Source organism: Myxine glutinosa, chromosome 2, assembly GCF_964187855.1.
Source record: "Myxine glutinosa chromosome 2, kmMyxGlut1.1, whole genome shotgun sequence".
NCBI lineage: Eukaryota > Metazoa > Chordata > Myxini > Myxiniformes > Myxinidae > Myxine > Myxine glutinosa.
Genome location: NC_136262.1, coordinates 185,639,654 through 185,656,911, shown reverse-complemented (window position 1 = coordinate 185,656,911; position 17,258 = coordinate 185,639,654). Strand labels below are relative to the sequence as shown.

Here is a 17,258-nt window from a genome sequence, read left to right as displayed (position 1 = left end):
AATCTAAAGGTCAAAAGGTGTAAAGGTCAAAAGGTGTAAAGGTCAAAAGGTGTAAAGGTCAAAAGGTGTAAAGGTCAAAAGGTGTAAAGGTCAAAAGGTGTAAAGGTCAAAAGGTCAAAATGTGCAAACATAAAGGTGTAAACAAAAGGCCTATGTTGACCTATTGACTGTTTGACCCAAAAAACAATAGGCTTCTTGCTTAGACCAACTCTACCATTTGGTTAAGTTACGTGAAGATCGGTTGAAAATTGTGACCTGTAGGCGACTGACATACAGACAGACATACAGACAGACAGACAGGCAGACAGAATAACGCACAAGTCCAACCAATTTACTTGAAAAATCTTGGATTTTCGCAAGTAACAGACAGACAGACAAACGGACTCAAATGCAATAGCCTCTCCTCTGGTGAGGGTAATGAGATGGTAATGATGCAATATTGCAAAACTCCATAGGAAAAGGTGATCTTTGCACAGGTGCCACAATGAAGGATCCATGTCTTATATATTACATAAGAACATTTGCTCTTATATAATATGAACAAACCACAATGAACAATGAACAAACTTATGCAGAACATTTGCTCCAAAAAGGTTTTACAAGGAAACATGGGATTCGTCGTTCCTGTCCGGCAGCCCTATTGAGACTTTCATCAATTCCTACAATACCTGTAGTAATTGGGAAGACTTGGCCGTCGGTCCTTCTTTATTGAGCACCAGCTCACACTGGCGTGACGACAAAGAAAGATGGATTTGAAAAGAAGAGACAAACGAGATTTAAAAAGAATCAATCAATAGCATTGGTTTTGAAAGAATCAGCGACCACTTTGATGGGTATGCAAAGGATTGATCCTGCATTAGCTTGCATTGGTATGAATTGCTGTGAGCATCACATTAACTGTGAAAATCACTTCTGAAATTTGTGAAACTAGACTTTTTAAATGGTAACCCAAAGCATCAAGGGGTATGGGGTGGGGTGGGGGGGGAGACAGCAGTGAGGATTTGAGGGGGAAGGTGAAAGTGAAGAGGACCTGGGGGTGTGGGAGGTGACAGCAGTAGGATCTGAAGGTGGGATGAGAGGTGGGAGTATCCAAGGGGGGGGGGGGGGCCTAGGGTATGACAGCAGCGAGGATCGGGGGGGGGGGGAGACTGGTAGGAGGCAAGGAACCAGGACTGAAGGAGTGGTGAGTAACCAGGAACGTTGGAGCGGTGAAGGGTCAGGACCGAGTGAGTGGTGAGGAGCCGGGACCGAGGGAGCAGCGAGGAGCCGGGACCGAGGGAGCAGCCGGGACCGAGGGAGCAGTGAGGAGCCGGGACCGAGGGAGCAGCGAGGAGCCGGGACCGAGGGAGCAGCGAGGAGCCGGGACCGAGGGAGCAGCGAGGAGCCGGGACCGAGGGAGCAGCGAGGAGCCAGGACCGAGGGAGCGGCGAGGAACCGGGACCGAGGGAGCAGCGAGGAGCCGGGACCGAGTGAGTGGCGAGGAGCCGGGACCAAGGGAGCGGCGAGGAGCCAGGACCAAGGGAGCAGCGAGGAGCCAGGACCGAGGAAGCGGTGAGGAGCCAGGACCGATGGAGTATCGAGGAGCCAGGACCGAGGAATCGACGAGGAGCCAGGACCAAGGGAGCGGCGAGGAGCCAGAACCAAGAAACAAAACTAGCAAAATAATTCTTAAATTGATTGATGTCAAAAATTGAGCAACCCAAGTTGTCTCATTAAATCTGAAATTCATAATCGTGTCGGAATTGCTGTACCTCCTTTCATGGAAGCGCGATTCTCTAGGAAGCTGTCCGATGGAACTAAAGACATGAACACATGATTACCGTTAGGCAGGATCATTCCAAAGACAGACAGAAATCGATTCTCTGAGTTTATGATTAATGAAAGCAAAAACTAAAAGCAAAGTTGTCTGAACATACAGGAAAACGAAGATCAGATGTTAGACATTAATGGAAACCCCACAAAGAAACTGCAAGCATTAAAAAGCTTGATTGTGCAGAATTTGTAAGCATAAAGCAGCAATGATTAATCCGTATATACATTATAAACAATGCAAGACGACAATCAATACAGTGAACATGTAGCGGCATCCCCATGGCGAGTGAAAAATAACTGGCGAACAAGGTCAGAGATCAAATTGTCATCTGATATATTGATCAAATTCCCAGAGAGGGAATTAAATTGTGAATTGAAAAACAGACTTCGTGAAGGCGAGTGTTGGTCTTCCTCGGTGGACAAGCAGAACAATGGATGGAATCAACAGAATGTTGATCAAAGTATGCCAACTACTGTGGGAAGCACCTTGCTGCAGTTACCATACCTCGATCAATGTTCTGTTGTTTGCAGTCCTAAAAATAAAATGTTAGTGGAATTGAAGGCCTCAAAATGAACTGCCTGGCACAGTTGAAAGACTGGAATCGCTGGAGGTCCAAATATTTCAGTCTTTGTCTAGATAATATGTGGATTCCTCAATCAGTTCCTGATGATAACAAAAGCCTGTTTTTAACTTCCAGTTACCAACTGCAGCTAAATCTTGCTCATGTGAAAGCAAGACAATCTATCTGCAAATGAAGCTGTCCTCATCCCTAATGACGTTTCAGAACTCAAAACGATATTATTGTGAAACGATGTGAAAAATCAGGCTTCTACACCCAAATAAAAAAAGAAGAAGATGATGCATTAGGAAATATTAGGACATATATTTTATATAATGTACTCCCTTGCTTTCTCAGCATCATTCACCAAGAGTACGTTCTAAAATTGGAGCAAAATATATTCATGAGAAAGCTAGTTAAAATAAAAAGCTAAATCATTGGAGTAAAAAAGCCTCTCTGCCAACCATGTATACCTTCTCGACTGTACTGTGTCATCCCAGGAAACTCGTTTTCCAGGTTCCCAGCTGTGCCGGTGACTGCTTTGTGCCGCACCATGCACACAGGTTCTTCGTAGTGGCACATCAGCTACCAAATCCTTCTCTTCTTCCTCCTCAGGTGATCCCACTATCTGTGCCCCACCACCTGCATTGCCCAAATAGCAGCCATCGCCAGGAGCAGAAGCCAGAGGAGGGACGACAGACATCATGTCTGTGGCCTTTCTCAGCACCGCTTCCTTCTGTGTCACCTGTAACACAAGTGAATGGAAAAATTTACGAAAGGTATTGTAACAAGCACGTTATCGATCGTCTCGTTATACCACATCGAGAAAAAACACGTTTGTTGATCTCGGTCTTCAGAACTCTGAGTGCCACAGATGCCATAATAATGAATTAGTTACTTGATAGTGCAAAGTTTATGTCAATCTCGATCAAAAGGACGAGCCACTTCCTATCGGGATGTAAAAAACACATGTCAGAAGAACTGTACACACAAAGGCACAACAAATTATGTGGAGTAATTCACTGGCACATATGCAAAAATTTCAAAATCCCAGTTTCAGAAACTTAATCGAAACATGAACCAGAATACAACCTGATTATCCCATCGAGCATGAACACAGGAAAAAAAGCATTGTGACCAGACATAGTACTTCGGCACAAAAAAAAAAGAAAGTACGGCATTGCTGAATGAGGTATCAGTCCCCAGCGATGTTGGCCTAAACAACACAGAAATCAAGAAAATTACCAAATACCAGAACCTCTCGAGGCAATCTCGCGAGGCAATCTCGCGAGAATCTTTGAGGCAATCTCGCGAGATCACGGCGAGGTCACGTCTTTTCGAAGCTGTTCCATGCGCTCACGCTTTCGAAGCTAAGTGATCTTTCACAATTGTGTTTTTGTCGAGACTGTATCTATCTTTCGGTGTATGTACCTATAGCGTATCTTTTGGAAAATTTTCGGTGCTAATTTTTCGTACATGTATACACAATCGTCGGTGAATGCGTATCGAGTATTCTGAGGCCTAGTACTTGTAGGCTTAGGTTACCGTACCGTCTCCGACCTTGTGGTTTTGTTTTTCTCTCAGCGATTCGTCGAATGCGCTGCAATTATTTTCGTTGTCTGTTTCGTCCCAGTCGTTCACCCCATACCTCCTTGTTTAATATCTCTCAAAAAAAAAAACCCACAAAAATATTTCCTTCTCAGGGCTTATTCGTTTATTTGTTCGTTCGTTCTTCGTTCACGTTGTTCGCGATCACGTGGTTAGAAATGTATAATCTGTCCCCTGAACAACTATTTTCTCTCATATATTATAACACCCTTTTCTTCTTTTCCTACAAAAGGATGCTTTCGTCTTGCTCACCAAATCTATTCATTCCAAAAAATATATATAATACCATCTCTTACAGTTCCTCCTTTCTACATTCCCTAAACTATCCAGAACTCCACCCCTCCTTCAGCATCCTCAAACGTATTTTTGACTCGAAGGTCTCAAACTCATTTTGCAAAAAATGTTCGTTTCCCATGAATCGTACACTTTTCAAAATCCAATCTCACCCCTCCCCTCCTAAACTCCCCCCACACCCCTCCCCTCCGAGACTCTCCCTCGCTCCTCCCCTCCTAGACTCCCCTCTCACCCCTCCTCCTCAAAGCTTCCTCCCTGCTTCTTCCCCCTTCCAACTTTCACCTTCATCTCCCCCAACCTTCTGCCTCGTTCCCCCTCCTCAAATAACACCTCACTGTGCCTCACCCAATCTCCATCAAACCTTTTGTCCGCCCCATTCTTCCCTTTCTCCAAGCTATTCTGAAATCTCTGAAATCTCTGACACACCTTCAACAGCTCTCCCTACCTCTTCCTCCTCTTCCACATCTTACCCTACCCCTCCCCCCCCCCCCCCGTTCTGTACCCGAGGCTCCCCCTTCATTAACGGTATGGACCTCAAACATCCGGGGCCTTCGCTCAAACTTGACTGATCTCTCCATACAGGTTGCTTCTGACAAACCAGATGTGATCTGCTTAACAGAAACTTTCCTCCTTCATGATGTCTCTGATGCCTTGGTATCTCTCCCAGGTTACTCCCTCTTCCGGTATGATAGACCTGAGCCTCGTCCTGGAGGTGGGGTTGCTATCTTTATAAAAAAAACTCTCTTCCTCACTCGCCCTCCACTGCCCTCTCTCCACCTCACCCCCAGGAATACCTTTGGCTACGGCTTCCCCTTGCCTCCCACCTTTTGTTCATATGTGTGTTGTACCGTCCACCAAACAGTGATGACTCCATCTACATCTCGCTGTCTGATAATATGGACCAACTTCTATCTACCCATCCCAACTCTCTCTTCCTCATATGTGGTGATTTCGTTTGTCACCATGGCAGTTGGCTGGGTGTGGGTACCTCTCTCACCAGCCATGGCTCTTCAGCAAAGGACTTCTGCGACTCACTGGGACTGACACAATCTGTCAATTTCCCGACCCGGATCTCAATCAACGGAGCATCTTCTCTTCTGGGTTTGGTTATGACTAACTTCCCTGAAAATGTCTGCTGCTCTTCTTCTGCTCCAATCGGCTCATCTGATCATGTGCTTGTCAAAGTGGACATCTCTCTGACCATTCTCAGAGAGCCTCCTCAGCGTCGACGAGTCTGGCATTTCTCTCAGGCCAACTGGCACGGTCTTCAAGCAGCCATCAATCATCTGGACTGGTCTCCCATCTCTACCGCCTCTGACATCAACTCATCCTGGGAATTCTTTCAAACTAAATTGCTCTCTCTCATGCACAGATTTATCCCATCTCGTCTTCAGTTGTCATACCCTTCCTCCCGTCCATGGTACACGGAATCTTGTGGTGAGGCTGTTGCCCTGAAACAACTTGCTTTCGTCTCCTGGAAAGCAAATCCAATGGAAGGAAATCTCATTTCCTTTCACAAAGCCCGAAACAAGTGTGTGTCCACCCTCAGGAGAGCCAGGAAACAATATCTCACCGTTCTCCAGACCGAACGCTCTTATCTGTCTCCCTCTTCCAAATCCTGGTGGCGTCTGGTCAAATCTGTTTCTGGTGTTTGTTCCCCCTCCATCCCCTCCCTTACCTCAAATGGCTTAACGGCTGACTCCGCACGTGAAAAAGCTGAATGCCTCAACTCTGTGTTTGCCTCTAAATCTTGTGTCCCAAACCCATCCCTCTCTGTACCCACCGTACCCAGTCGTACCCAGCTGCTCCTGGACTCTGTGTCCTTTCCTCCTGACAAGGTGGAAAAGTTTCTGTCAACCCTCGACTCTGATTCTGCAACTGGTCCTGACGGCATCAGCCCACGGGTCCTAAAATCATGTTCTTCCGCTCTTTCACTCCCTCTTTCTGTTCTCTTCACCCTCTCTTTTGCTCAAGGTCATCTGCCATCTGCTTGGAAATCAGCCAACATCACCGCTTTGCACAAAAAAGGTGCAAAAACAGATCCTAGCAACTACAGACCAATCAGCCTTCTCCCAATTATCAGCAAAGTCATGGAATCCATCATTGCTTCAGATATGAAATCTTTCCTCTTCTCCAATGGCTTGATCTCTGATCATCAATTTGGTTTCAGACCTGGTCACTCTACTCTGGACATGCTGCTTCTGCTTTCTCAACAATGGATGGAGGTCCTCAACGCCAAACAGGAAATTAGAGCTGTCTCCCTTGACATTTCACGTGCCTTCGATACGGTCTGGCACCCCGCTCTGCTCACCAAACTCTCCTCCTTTGGTATCCATGGAAATCTCCACGCATGGCTGGTGGACTTCCTCTCTGGTCATCGTCAACGTGTGGCCCTGAATGGGTTTCTCTCATCTCCTCTTCCTGTTCAGGCTGGAGTTCCCCAAGGTAGTGTTCTGGGCCCCGTGCTTTTTCTGGTCTTCATCAATGATCTCTCTGACTCTCTTGAAAATCCTCTCTATCTCTTTGCTGATGACTCTACTCTCTGTCGCTCCATTCCTCATCCCTCAGATCGGCAGTCTGCAGCCTCCTCACTCTCTGCAGACCTGGACAAAATCACAGACTGGGCAAACAAATGGAACATGTCTTTCAATCCTGATAAATCTCACACTCTTACGATGTCTCTCCGAAAAGACCGACTGGAAAACCCTCCCATCCACTTTCTGAATAATCCTCTCCAAGAAGTTCTGTCACTCAAGCTTTTGGGTCTCACTATTTGCCATGATCTTTCCTGGGAAAACCACATTTCAAATCTGGCCTCCAAAGCCAGTCGCCGACTGGGCATCCTCCATCATGCGAAGTCCTTCCTTGGCACACCTGAGCTCCTCACCACATACAAGGCTTTCATCCGCAGCTCTATGGAATACTGCTCTCCCCTCTGGTCTGGTGCTCCTGCCTCACACCTAGCTCGTCTTCACGCTGTTGAAACCAAAGCGTTCAGAATCATTGGAATCTCCCGCGATGAAGCTAACTCCAAGGGCCTTTCACTCACTCACCGCAGGCAGGTTGGTGGTCTTTCCGTCTTCTACCGACTCCTCTCTGGCCTTGCCACCCCAGCTCTCTCTGGGCTCTGTCCCCCAAATATTCCTACAGGTCGCACAAGATCTGCCTGCAACCCTCTTATGGTTAAACTGCCAAAATCAAGACTTTCTGCTCACCTTCACTCCTTCATTCCTCTTTTCTCCCGCCTCTGGAACAAACTCCCTCACTCTCTTCAATCCCACTCCACCCTCCAGGTCTTTAAAACAGCTGTTCACCACCATCTCTTATCCTCCCGCATCCAAAACCTTGATCTTTTCTACCCCCGCTAATTTCGGTCCCCTTGTGTTTTATGCCTCTCCCCCCCCCCCCCCCCCTTCCCACGCCTCCTGCCCCCAAGCCCTCTCCCTGCTCTCAAATGTTGTGGTTTGTGTGCTTCCCCTTCTCTCCCCATCTTGTCTTCCGCTCCCTCTTTTTGTGTGTTTTGTTTGTCTGGTTGATTTGTTTGTGAAATAAATGTTAGCTCTTTCACGAGCCTCGATTCAGTATACAAAAAATAATAATAATAATATTTTAAAAACCTCAAAAATGATCTCGAAGCTGAAGAGCACCAAAATTGTACCAGTGATAATTGGAGCAATGCAAGTGACAAAGAAGAACCTTACGGAGATCTTGGAGACCATCCCTGTGAATATTATAGCACAACAGCTTGGTGAAAGTTATAGAAGGATTGTGCCTTTGATATTAAAAGCTTGCCACTTGGCATGAAGTTGCAACATATCATCGGGAATATGTCAAACATAGGGAATATGCTTGGCTATCGGGGCATTGTAGATTTTCCCCCTGGTCGCCATGGCAGCCATTTTACAAAAAAAATAGCATATTTTTAGTTCTTTAAATAATAGTTTATTTGTGTTGGCCCTCAAATATTCAGGGTGCTTGCTGTAAGGGTTAACAACATTTATTATTTTATTTATTTTCCAAAAAAATAATTACATAACAATTACCTTTTTCAGGTAATCTTCGTCATCCTCTCTGCGACTGAGCATTTCCAAGCAAACGCCTTGCATTTGGGTCTGTCATTTGGTTTGAATTCATGCACAATCTGCACCTTGTAGGTAGGCATAAAGCTTCAGTCTTTTATGCAAAGTCCTGTGAACAGTGGTGGTTGGTGGTCCCAGTTCTATGGATACAAGAAAAACCACCTTTTGAGGCCATTTTTCCCCACAGAGCAGAGGTTGGCCTTTTTTTGGCACCGGTGAGGTTTGGCACCACCATCCCAGTTCTATGGATGCGCATCGGATTGATTTTCTGGGACTGTTGAAATGATTCACACACTCGTTCAACTTTTGCTGCACCTATGCCTGGTCGACCAATACTTTTCTGTTTCTGACAACTTCCATTCTCCTTAAACCCCTCTGATATTAGTCCGCGTTGGCGGATTCCTTCCATACCTTGTAAGAAAATTATGCTGAACTTGCGTGTCGAATCTCAACTCGATGAACCATTCGACACCCTGAGCTGAGCTTTCTTATGTGGAGTCGCCATTTTATTTTACATTAAACCACCAGATCTGAAAATAAAGAAAATTTACGAGTTTCTGTATCAAAAAATAAAGTGTATCGTACAACTATCAGGGATGCCTCTTCGCGGTGGATGTACCCCCCAAGCAAGTCGGGGGCCAAATCTTCCCCATCCTTCCCTACTGTCCGGATTTGTCAGTTCAGCGCGGTCACGGTCAGAGTGCCGATCGGTCCCCATGGACTGGCCCTTTCCCTCTTGTCTCTGGGAACCAAGGTGGACAACCATGCCCCAAGGCCACTGATGCATGTCAAGAACTCCTTTGATGTGGCTGTAAGAAAGGCTGTGAACATAGAGGACAAGTGTCTCAAGGCTGCACTCATGTGCACTGTTCTCTGCCAGTGTGGTGGGCAATGTGGGCATGAATGACTGCACAAGTATGGGGAGAGACATGCCCCCATCTTACCATTGTAAAATGGTTGGCAGTTCTTTCAGACTACTAATTGCTACTAATTACTATACCAATTGCTGTAAAACAAAATAAATGCAGTAAAGATATCACACTATTCAGCCACAGCTCTTCAGTTAAATTCCAGCTCAAACAACAGCAAATACAACACATAAATTACATTCCCAATCCCACAAGCAGTCACCGTACAACAGATATGTGAAAAAACATAGGTAATAGTGGCTATTTTTCAAAATGGTCCCCATGGCTGCCACAAACAAATCTGCAATGCCCCTATAGCCAACGATATTCCTTAGGGTATGTCCTAATATCATGCCAAGTGGCATGCTTTTATCATCAAAGGCCCAATTTTGTCACCTATCTGCTGACATCTGCGCTGACCTGGTGGAATAAACAGTATACGACACTGACTAAAGGTATTTTAAACCAATTTCAATGGTTTCTAGAAGACAGGGCAGCATGTAGAATCATACTAACATAATATAAGACTTTAAACAAACAAGCAAAAAATACCTATCTTGGGGGGCAACCCCCCACCCCCCTCCCATCCTGTATATCTCCGCAAACCCCAATTTTTCTAATGCCTTGAACAAACTTTGGTACATCATGAGTGCTTAAGGTGTTGTGGTGAAGTTTCATCGAAATTGCGTGTGTCGTTTCTGAGAAGAAAGCAAATACCTATTTTGGGGGGGGGGGTCAAACCTGGACCCACTTTGACCCCTGTAGACCTGCTTAGACTTCGATTTTCTTTGTGCCGTGAACAAAACTTCGGTATATCATGGGGGATGAAGGTTGTGGGTAAGTTTCATCAAAATAGTGTGTGTAGTTTCAGAGGAAAAAGCAAATTCCTATTTTGTGGAAGTCAAGCCTGGTTCCACTTTGACCCCGGTAAACCCCTTAAACCCCGATCATTTTTAATGCCCGCATGGAGTTTGCAAAAAAGCACCTAAAGGACTCTCAGACTGTGAGAAACAAGATTCTGTGGGCTTTCATGTGTCTTTCCGTCTGGAAAGGCTGAGAGGCTTCCGTCTGGCCATTCTGCCATAAAGCCCAGATCGGTGGAGTGTTGCAGTAATGGTTGTCCTTCTGGAAGTTTCTCCCATCTCCACACAGGATCTCTGGAGCTCAGCCAGAGTGACCATCGGGTTCTTGGTCATCTCTCTTACCCCCCCCCCCCCCACCCCCCCGATTGCTCAGTTTGGCCGGGCGACCAGCTCTAGGAAGAGTCCTGGTTGTTCCAAAATTCTTCCATTTAAGAATTATGGAGGCCACTGTGCTCTTGGAAACCTTCAATGCAGCAGAAATGTTTTTGTAGGCAACCCCTAATCTGTGCCTCGACACAATCCTGTCTCTGAACTCTGCAGGCAGTTCCTTCGACCTCAACAAACAAACAACAACATACATTTTAAGGCCATTTTCCCTGCGAGAGCAGGGGTTAGCCTTGCGGTCTCCATGACAATCTTCTCCATTTTGCCCTATTATCTGCATCTCCCCTTCTTAACCCCCTTGCCCGCATTTCTTCTTCCACCATCTTTAGCCAAGTCTTTCTCGGTCTTCCCCGTCCTCTACTTCCTTCTACATTCATTTCCATCACTCTTCTCAACCAGTCATTTTCATCCTTCCTCAACTCATGACCAAACCATCTCAACCTGTTTCTCTTCACAGCGTCAATCACAGGCTCTATTCCCATCATCTTTCGCAATTCACCATTTGTCTTCCTCTCTCTCAACGACACTCCACACATCCACCGAACCATTCGCATTTCCACCCTTTCCAGCCTTTGTTGCTGCTCTACGTTCATTACCCATGTCTCGCTCCCATAAATCATAACACTTCTCACACATGCAGCATACACCTTTCCCTTCAGCTTCAACGACACTCCCCTCCTCATCAGCACGCCACTCAGTTCCCGAAACTTCTTCCATGCACATCTCACTCGAGCAACCGTTGCAGAGTCTGATCCACCTTCTCCATTCAGCACGTCTCCGAGGTAAGAAAATGTTTTCACACCTTCCAGCTTCACGCCGTCTCCAAGATCCAACTCAACATTTCCTCCATCTGCAGCTCCCTCTGTGCACACCTTACATTTGAATATAGCTGCCACACTGGTTAATGACCCTCTCAGACCACTATATTTTTGATGAACCCACTCAGCGCACATTGTACATTGAATGGAGTTCACTCAGACACCCTTCCTGCACACAGCACACGGCCACTTCCCAGTTCTTTCCACCTCACCACATGCTTTACCACTTGCCATTACCTTCGTCTTTCCAATATTCACCTTCAGACCTTTTGTCTCCATACATTCCTTCCACTTGTTTGGCTCCTTCAGTCCATCTATACTTTCCGCAATCAACACCAGTTCATCTGCATACAACAACTCCCACGGTAAACCCTCCTTTACGTTCTGAGCCAGCACCTCCATCACAGCTACAAATAGTAGTGGACTTCGTACCGACCCCTGATGCACTCCCACCTTCACCTCAAACTCACCACTGTTCCCGTCCTTCGTCCTTACAACTGTGCGCGCTCTTTTGTACATTGCCATCACTACTCTGATCAACCATTCCTCCACTCCTAACTTCCTCAATGCCCATGTCACTACTTCGCGTGGAACCCTATCGAATGCTTTCTCCAGATCAACAAACCCAAGAAACAACTTCTTCCTCTTCTCCATGTACCTCTCCCGTAACTGCCTCACAATAAAAAGCGCGTCTGTCGTTCCTCTTCCTGGCATAAATCCAAACTGCATTTCGTCATTTCCTTCGACCTCATGGCTTGTTTTTTGCTCTGATATGCATTGTCAGCTGTGAGACCTTATATAGACAGGTGTGTGCCTTTCCAAATCATGTCCAATCAATTGAATTTACCACAGGTGGACCCCAATCAAGGTGTAGAAACATCTCAAAGATGATCAAGAGAAATGAGAGGAACCTGAGCTAAATTTCAAGTGTCATAGCAAAGGGTCTGAATACTTATGTCAATGTGATATTTCAGTTTTTTCTTTTTAATAAATTTGCAAAACTTTCTAAAATGCTGTTTTCTCTTTGTCATTATGGGGTATTGAGTGCAGATTGATGAGGGAAAAAATGAATTTAAACGATTTCAGCATAAGGCTGCAACATAACAAAATGTGAAAAAGTGAAGGGGTCTGAATACTTTCTGAATGCACTGTATATGTATAATAGGCTAATGCCATCTGTCTGCCTGTCTGTCCCACCGAGAAACATAGAAAAGGTCCTCGAAGTGGAAAAATTTTTTGGCAAAAGTTGCTTCAAATTAATCCAAATGTACAGGAAAATTACAATTTTTTCAATCAGACCAAAAATTGAACCTGGGCAGTTTTTAAGGCAACAGACCACTGCTTCGATCGCTCAGAATTTTTTTTTTTTTTTGCTGTTAAGAAATATGCAGTGATATATCTGCTGTTAAGAAATTGGATTGTTTTGGAATTTCACAATACTCAATACAGTATATTTTATAGAATAATGCTGGGTCTGTCTGTTCCCCCATAAAACATGGAAATGTTCCTCGGAGACAATAAATTATGTGAAGGTTGCTTAAAATTAATCCACAGCTATAAGGAAGTTAGAACGCAGTACTGCCTAAATTTAGCTCTTTCAACCAGTGCAAGAATACAAGGCTTCCTTTTATTTTTATTTTTATATTGTGGTATTTTTACCATGGGCTTCCAGATAGTCTACATATCAAAGGAACAGAGCATCTCCATCACAAACTTCATTCGAAAGGGATCTCTCTACCCCCATGATTTCTTCTACCCCAAATGACCCCATTCCCAACCACTCCTATTTTCAATGTTATTGAGATTTCCCCCCTCTTCCTCGCCTCGTTCTTTGTTGTTTGGTTTGTTGTCCCCCATCGAACCGCGGAGCGAAAGGGAGACTTTGGTTTTCCCCTCCGTCCGTGTGTGCGTGCGTGCGTGCACTGCAATATCTTTATAAAAGTAAGCGAAGGACCGAATTCTAATTTGGTGTGTGGGTGCAACTAGGCATATGGAAGAACCCCATTGAAAATTAGGTCGCCACGTCAAAATCCAAGATGGCTGTCACCATATCTAAACCTTGTGAGCGCGATATCTTGAAAAGTAAATGTCTGAACCTTGTGAGTGGAATATCTTGAAAAATAAACGAACTACTAACTTCTAATCTGGTGTGTGGGTGTATCTACGCATAAGGAAGAACGCTATTGAAAATTGGGTCGCCACGTCAAAATCCAAGATGGCCGCCTTGCATCTTCCACTTTGTCAACTCATCACTTCACTGACGGGGCACCTAGGTGTAACGCTTTTTCCTTTTCTGTTTCATCCCCACCTTCCTCTTCTTTCTGTGTTTCATTCAGCTTGTGTGCGGTTAGTTTTCCCCTTTTCATTCCGTTCCATCCCATTTTTCCTCGAACTCCTCCATGAGCCTCGACCATGTATATGAAAAGGGAAGAAAAAAAACGTCATGGACAGGAGTGATTGTTGAAACCTTTTGAAGAGCACGTTGCCCATCCAAAGACATGTGAATCCCCATCCCTGCCCAATCCCTTCACCATCCATTCGTTACCCCCATCCCTTCCCATCACACCAAAGTGACATTAAGTCCACAAACTCATCGATCAGTTTAACCAATGTGGTGTTAATTAAGTACAAGCATCATGGGCCAAATGTCTTCCTCCTGCAACCAAAGTTCCTTGGATATCCATGCAAGGAAAACAACCATTCCCTCTGCACGTGCATATCCCCATGTAACATTCTCATTGTATTGAATAATTGTGGGTTTCTTTAATACCTGCAAGTTACCTAGATAAACTTTGAATAAAGTGCCTTTTTAAACACAAACGTGCCGAGTAGACAAAAGCAAAGGTGGCACAAATATTTCCCACAAAGCATTGCTGTGATGTGACTTGCTGCCTTAAACAAGCTCTAGTACACCGGCTGTGTCACCATTTTTATTATACTATCAAAGCTTGACCTTCAACTTTAAATTCACAATAAATGAACAATTGCTTTATTAAAATTTACCAAATGCAGCTCAGAGTTGAATCTGAGTGAAAAACATACTCGAAGTACTCTTCCACAATTGTTAAACACAGATTAAAAATATATAAATACACGTTGATTTTAAAAAAAAAAAAAACCTTCAATAATAATAATAATAATGCATTTATTTTATATAGCGCTTTTCAGGAAGCCCAAAGACGCTTAAATAATATCGTTCCTATCTTCCCAAATGAAAATCGCACTTGGGAGCTGTTTATTAGATATGTTCAGTGGTTGGTGTTGTGGTAGAAGGTGGGGGTGATTAAGTGGAGAAAAAAAAGAAGAAAAAAAAAAAAGGACGAGCAGAGAACAGAAGAGAAAATAAGATCAGGTAACCGAAAGGAGCACAAGGGAGAGAGGAGGACACCAGAGGGGGTTGAAGATGCATGTATGAGATTGTGGGGTGGAGAGGGTGCAGCAAATTTGGCCATTTTGCATCTATAATAATAAATGTCAGTGTATGTGCGTCAGTGTGTGTCATTTGTTGTTATCTACATATGCACGTTTCAAAAGGTGGAACAGAGCCCTCCCAGATCTCAAATTATCCACCTTCATGAGTGTGTGTGTGTGTGTGTGTGTGTGTGTGTGTGTGTGTGTGTGTGTGTGTGTGTGCGCGACTTCTCCATAACTCCAAAACCATTAAAGCCAACCCCCCGCCTTGTACGCCCTTGCTCCTGGGGTATGGTACATTACCAATCAGCTTGCTATCTCTTGCCAAGTCAGCCATTCCTTAATATCAACCGTTTCGTTGGAGTGCTACCTTGGGTGCTCAAGCCATTAGGGCGAGCACTCTTCAACCTTATTCATAATGGGACAGTGGGACACCCTGCTCCCTCCTCATGCTCTGCCACATTCTCCTGCTCCCTCTCCCCATCCTCCTGCTCCCCCTCAATGTCCTCCTGCTCCTATCAATGTCCTCCTGCTTCCCCTCAATGTCCTCCTGCTCTCCCTCAATGTCCTCCTGCTCACCCTCAATGTCCTCCTGCTCCCCCTCAATGCCCTCTTGCTCTTCCGAACATCCACGTGCTCCCTCCTGCTCTCCCCTGTCCCCGTGCCCCTGCTCTTCCCCCGCCTCTCCCACCTCCCCCAACCCCCACTTCCCCTTCTTCCTCTCCACCTCCTCCCCGACCCCCTCATAATATTCCCATTACGAAGCGACTCTGTGGGTACCTTTGCAAATAATAAGTATTATTGAATGATGAATATTTCAAAGAGAAATATGGTTAGCATCACAAAGTCACTCCAAAACTACAGCAACACATCATATGTATGACAATATATACTGAAAGTCATGATTACATATAATTACCTGCGCCAACGAAAGTGGAGGGAGGTTAAGTTTTCACCCCCGTTTGTCTGTGAGCAGGATATCTCAAACATTATGGACTGATTCGGACAAAACTTGGTGGACAGGTTGGGTGTGTGACAAGGACGAATTGATTAGATTTTGGTGAAGATCCGGATCCGGATACAACAATTTTTAAAGTGATTCTTCACCATTGAGTGATGGGGCCAAAAACGTTACATCGCAGAATATTGCAAAACGTTTGGATTGATTCGGATTAAATCTGGTTGACAGGTTAGCGGTGTGACAAGAACAAGGCGAATAGATTTTGGTTTGGTTCAGGATACAGATTCAGCCTATCAGTGGGATACAAAACAGAAACTGTTCAACCTGGTGGAGCTATGTACTCCACCACATGCCGTTCTAGTTACCCTGAGCATGCAAAGCAAAAAGTGGGGTTAAACAATGGGTTAATGTCCGTTTGTCCTTCTCATCAGCTTATGATTTAGGAACACCTTATTTAAATCAATTGTTATATTTTGAACATAAATCGGAATAGGAGGAAACATTTGCCATTTTACCGTACTTTGTCTCTGAATTCGTCCCGATCGCACAAACCACAGGCACAAATAACTATGACAATGTGTTAGAGAGGGTGATGTAATAGACACTGCGGAAAATGGCGGTAAATTCTGGGATTTATTGATTTTGGAGTCTTCATTTTATTTACATTTAATTATATACTTGAACAGAACACAAATCGCAACATCGTATTTCCAAGAACCTCCAGTTTTGCAGTACTTCAAGGTGTATAAGGGTGGTTTACGGTACTGCTTCTGGACTACTTCTGGATTGTTATTTTTAAACGATAGTTAAAATCACTGTTTTGTTAAAATTACAGTACTGGATATACAGTTGTGGCCAAAAATATTGGCACCCATGCACCTTTTTCAAATAACTCACAATTTTCTCTAAAAACAAGTTGAAATTGACAAAAGTATTTGGTCTCCACAATTCTTTATTTCACTGTAAAATATTAAAGAACCTTTGTTTTTTATTCAGAACTTAATATATCCTTTTAAATCAGAAAATAAAAAGAATGGCATTGACAAAATTATTGACACCTTAGACTAAATATTTGGAAGCATGGCCTTTGGACAAAATAACTGCAGTTAAGTGCTTCCTATAGCCATGCATGAACTTCCTACACATCTCTACTGGAAGTTTGGCCTACTCTTCTTGTGCAAACTGCTCCAGTTCTCCCAGATTTGAAGGGTGACATCTCCCAACTGCTGTTTTCAGATCACCCCACAGGTGTTCAATGGGATTTAGATCTGGACTCATTGCTGGCCACTTCAGAACAGTCCAGTGTTTTGTCTTGAACAATTCCTGGGTGCTTTTTGGAGTGTGTTTGGGGTCATTGTCCTGCTGCAAGACCCATGACCTTCGACGGAGACGCAGCTTTCTGACACTGGGTTGAACATTGCGCTCCAAAATGCGTTGGCAATCTCCTGATTTCATGATGCCATGCCCACATTCAAGGCACCCAGTGCCAGAGGCAGCACAGCAACCCTAAAACATCACTGAACCTCCTCCATGTTTGACTGTAGGGAAAGTGTTCTTTTC

The 17,258-nt window shown here is 44.6% G+C and overlaps 1 protein-coding gene across 10 annotated transcripts in view; it reads right to left on the bottom strand.

Annotated features, from left to right (window-relative positions):
* LOC137420995 (rho guanine nucleotide exchange factor 2) overlaps nt 1–17,258 on the bottom strand; it is a 349,574-nt gene that overhangs the window by 149,932 nt on the left and 182,384 nt on the right. For 7 of the 10 annotated variants that reach the window (XM_078772071.1, XM_078772072.1, XM_078772069.1 and 4 more), the window contains 3 exons: nt 2,846–3,117; nt 1,752–1,796; nt 669–725 (listed from right to left, as the gene is read on the bottom strand). In XM_078772071.1, coding sequence (XP_078628197.1) covers nt 669–725; nt 1,752–1,796; nt 2,846–3,078 — 335 coding nt within the window. In that variant the 5' untranslated portion in view covers nt 3,079–3,117. The remainder of the gene's footprint in view (nt 1–668; nt 726–1,751; nt 1,797–2,845; nt 3,118–17,258) is intronic. The other 3 variants (XM_078772076.1, XM_078772070.1, XM_078772067.1) reach the window with 2 other exon arrangements.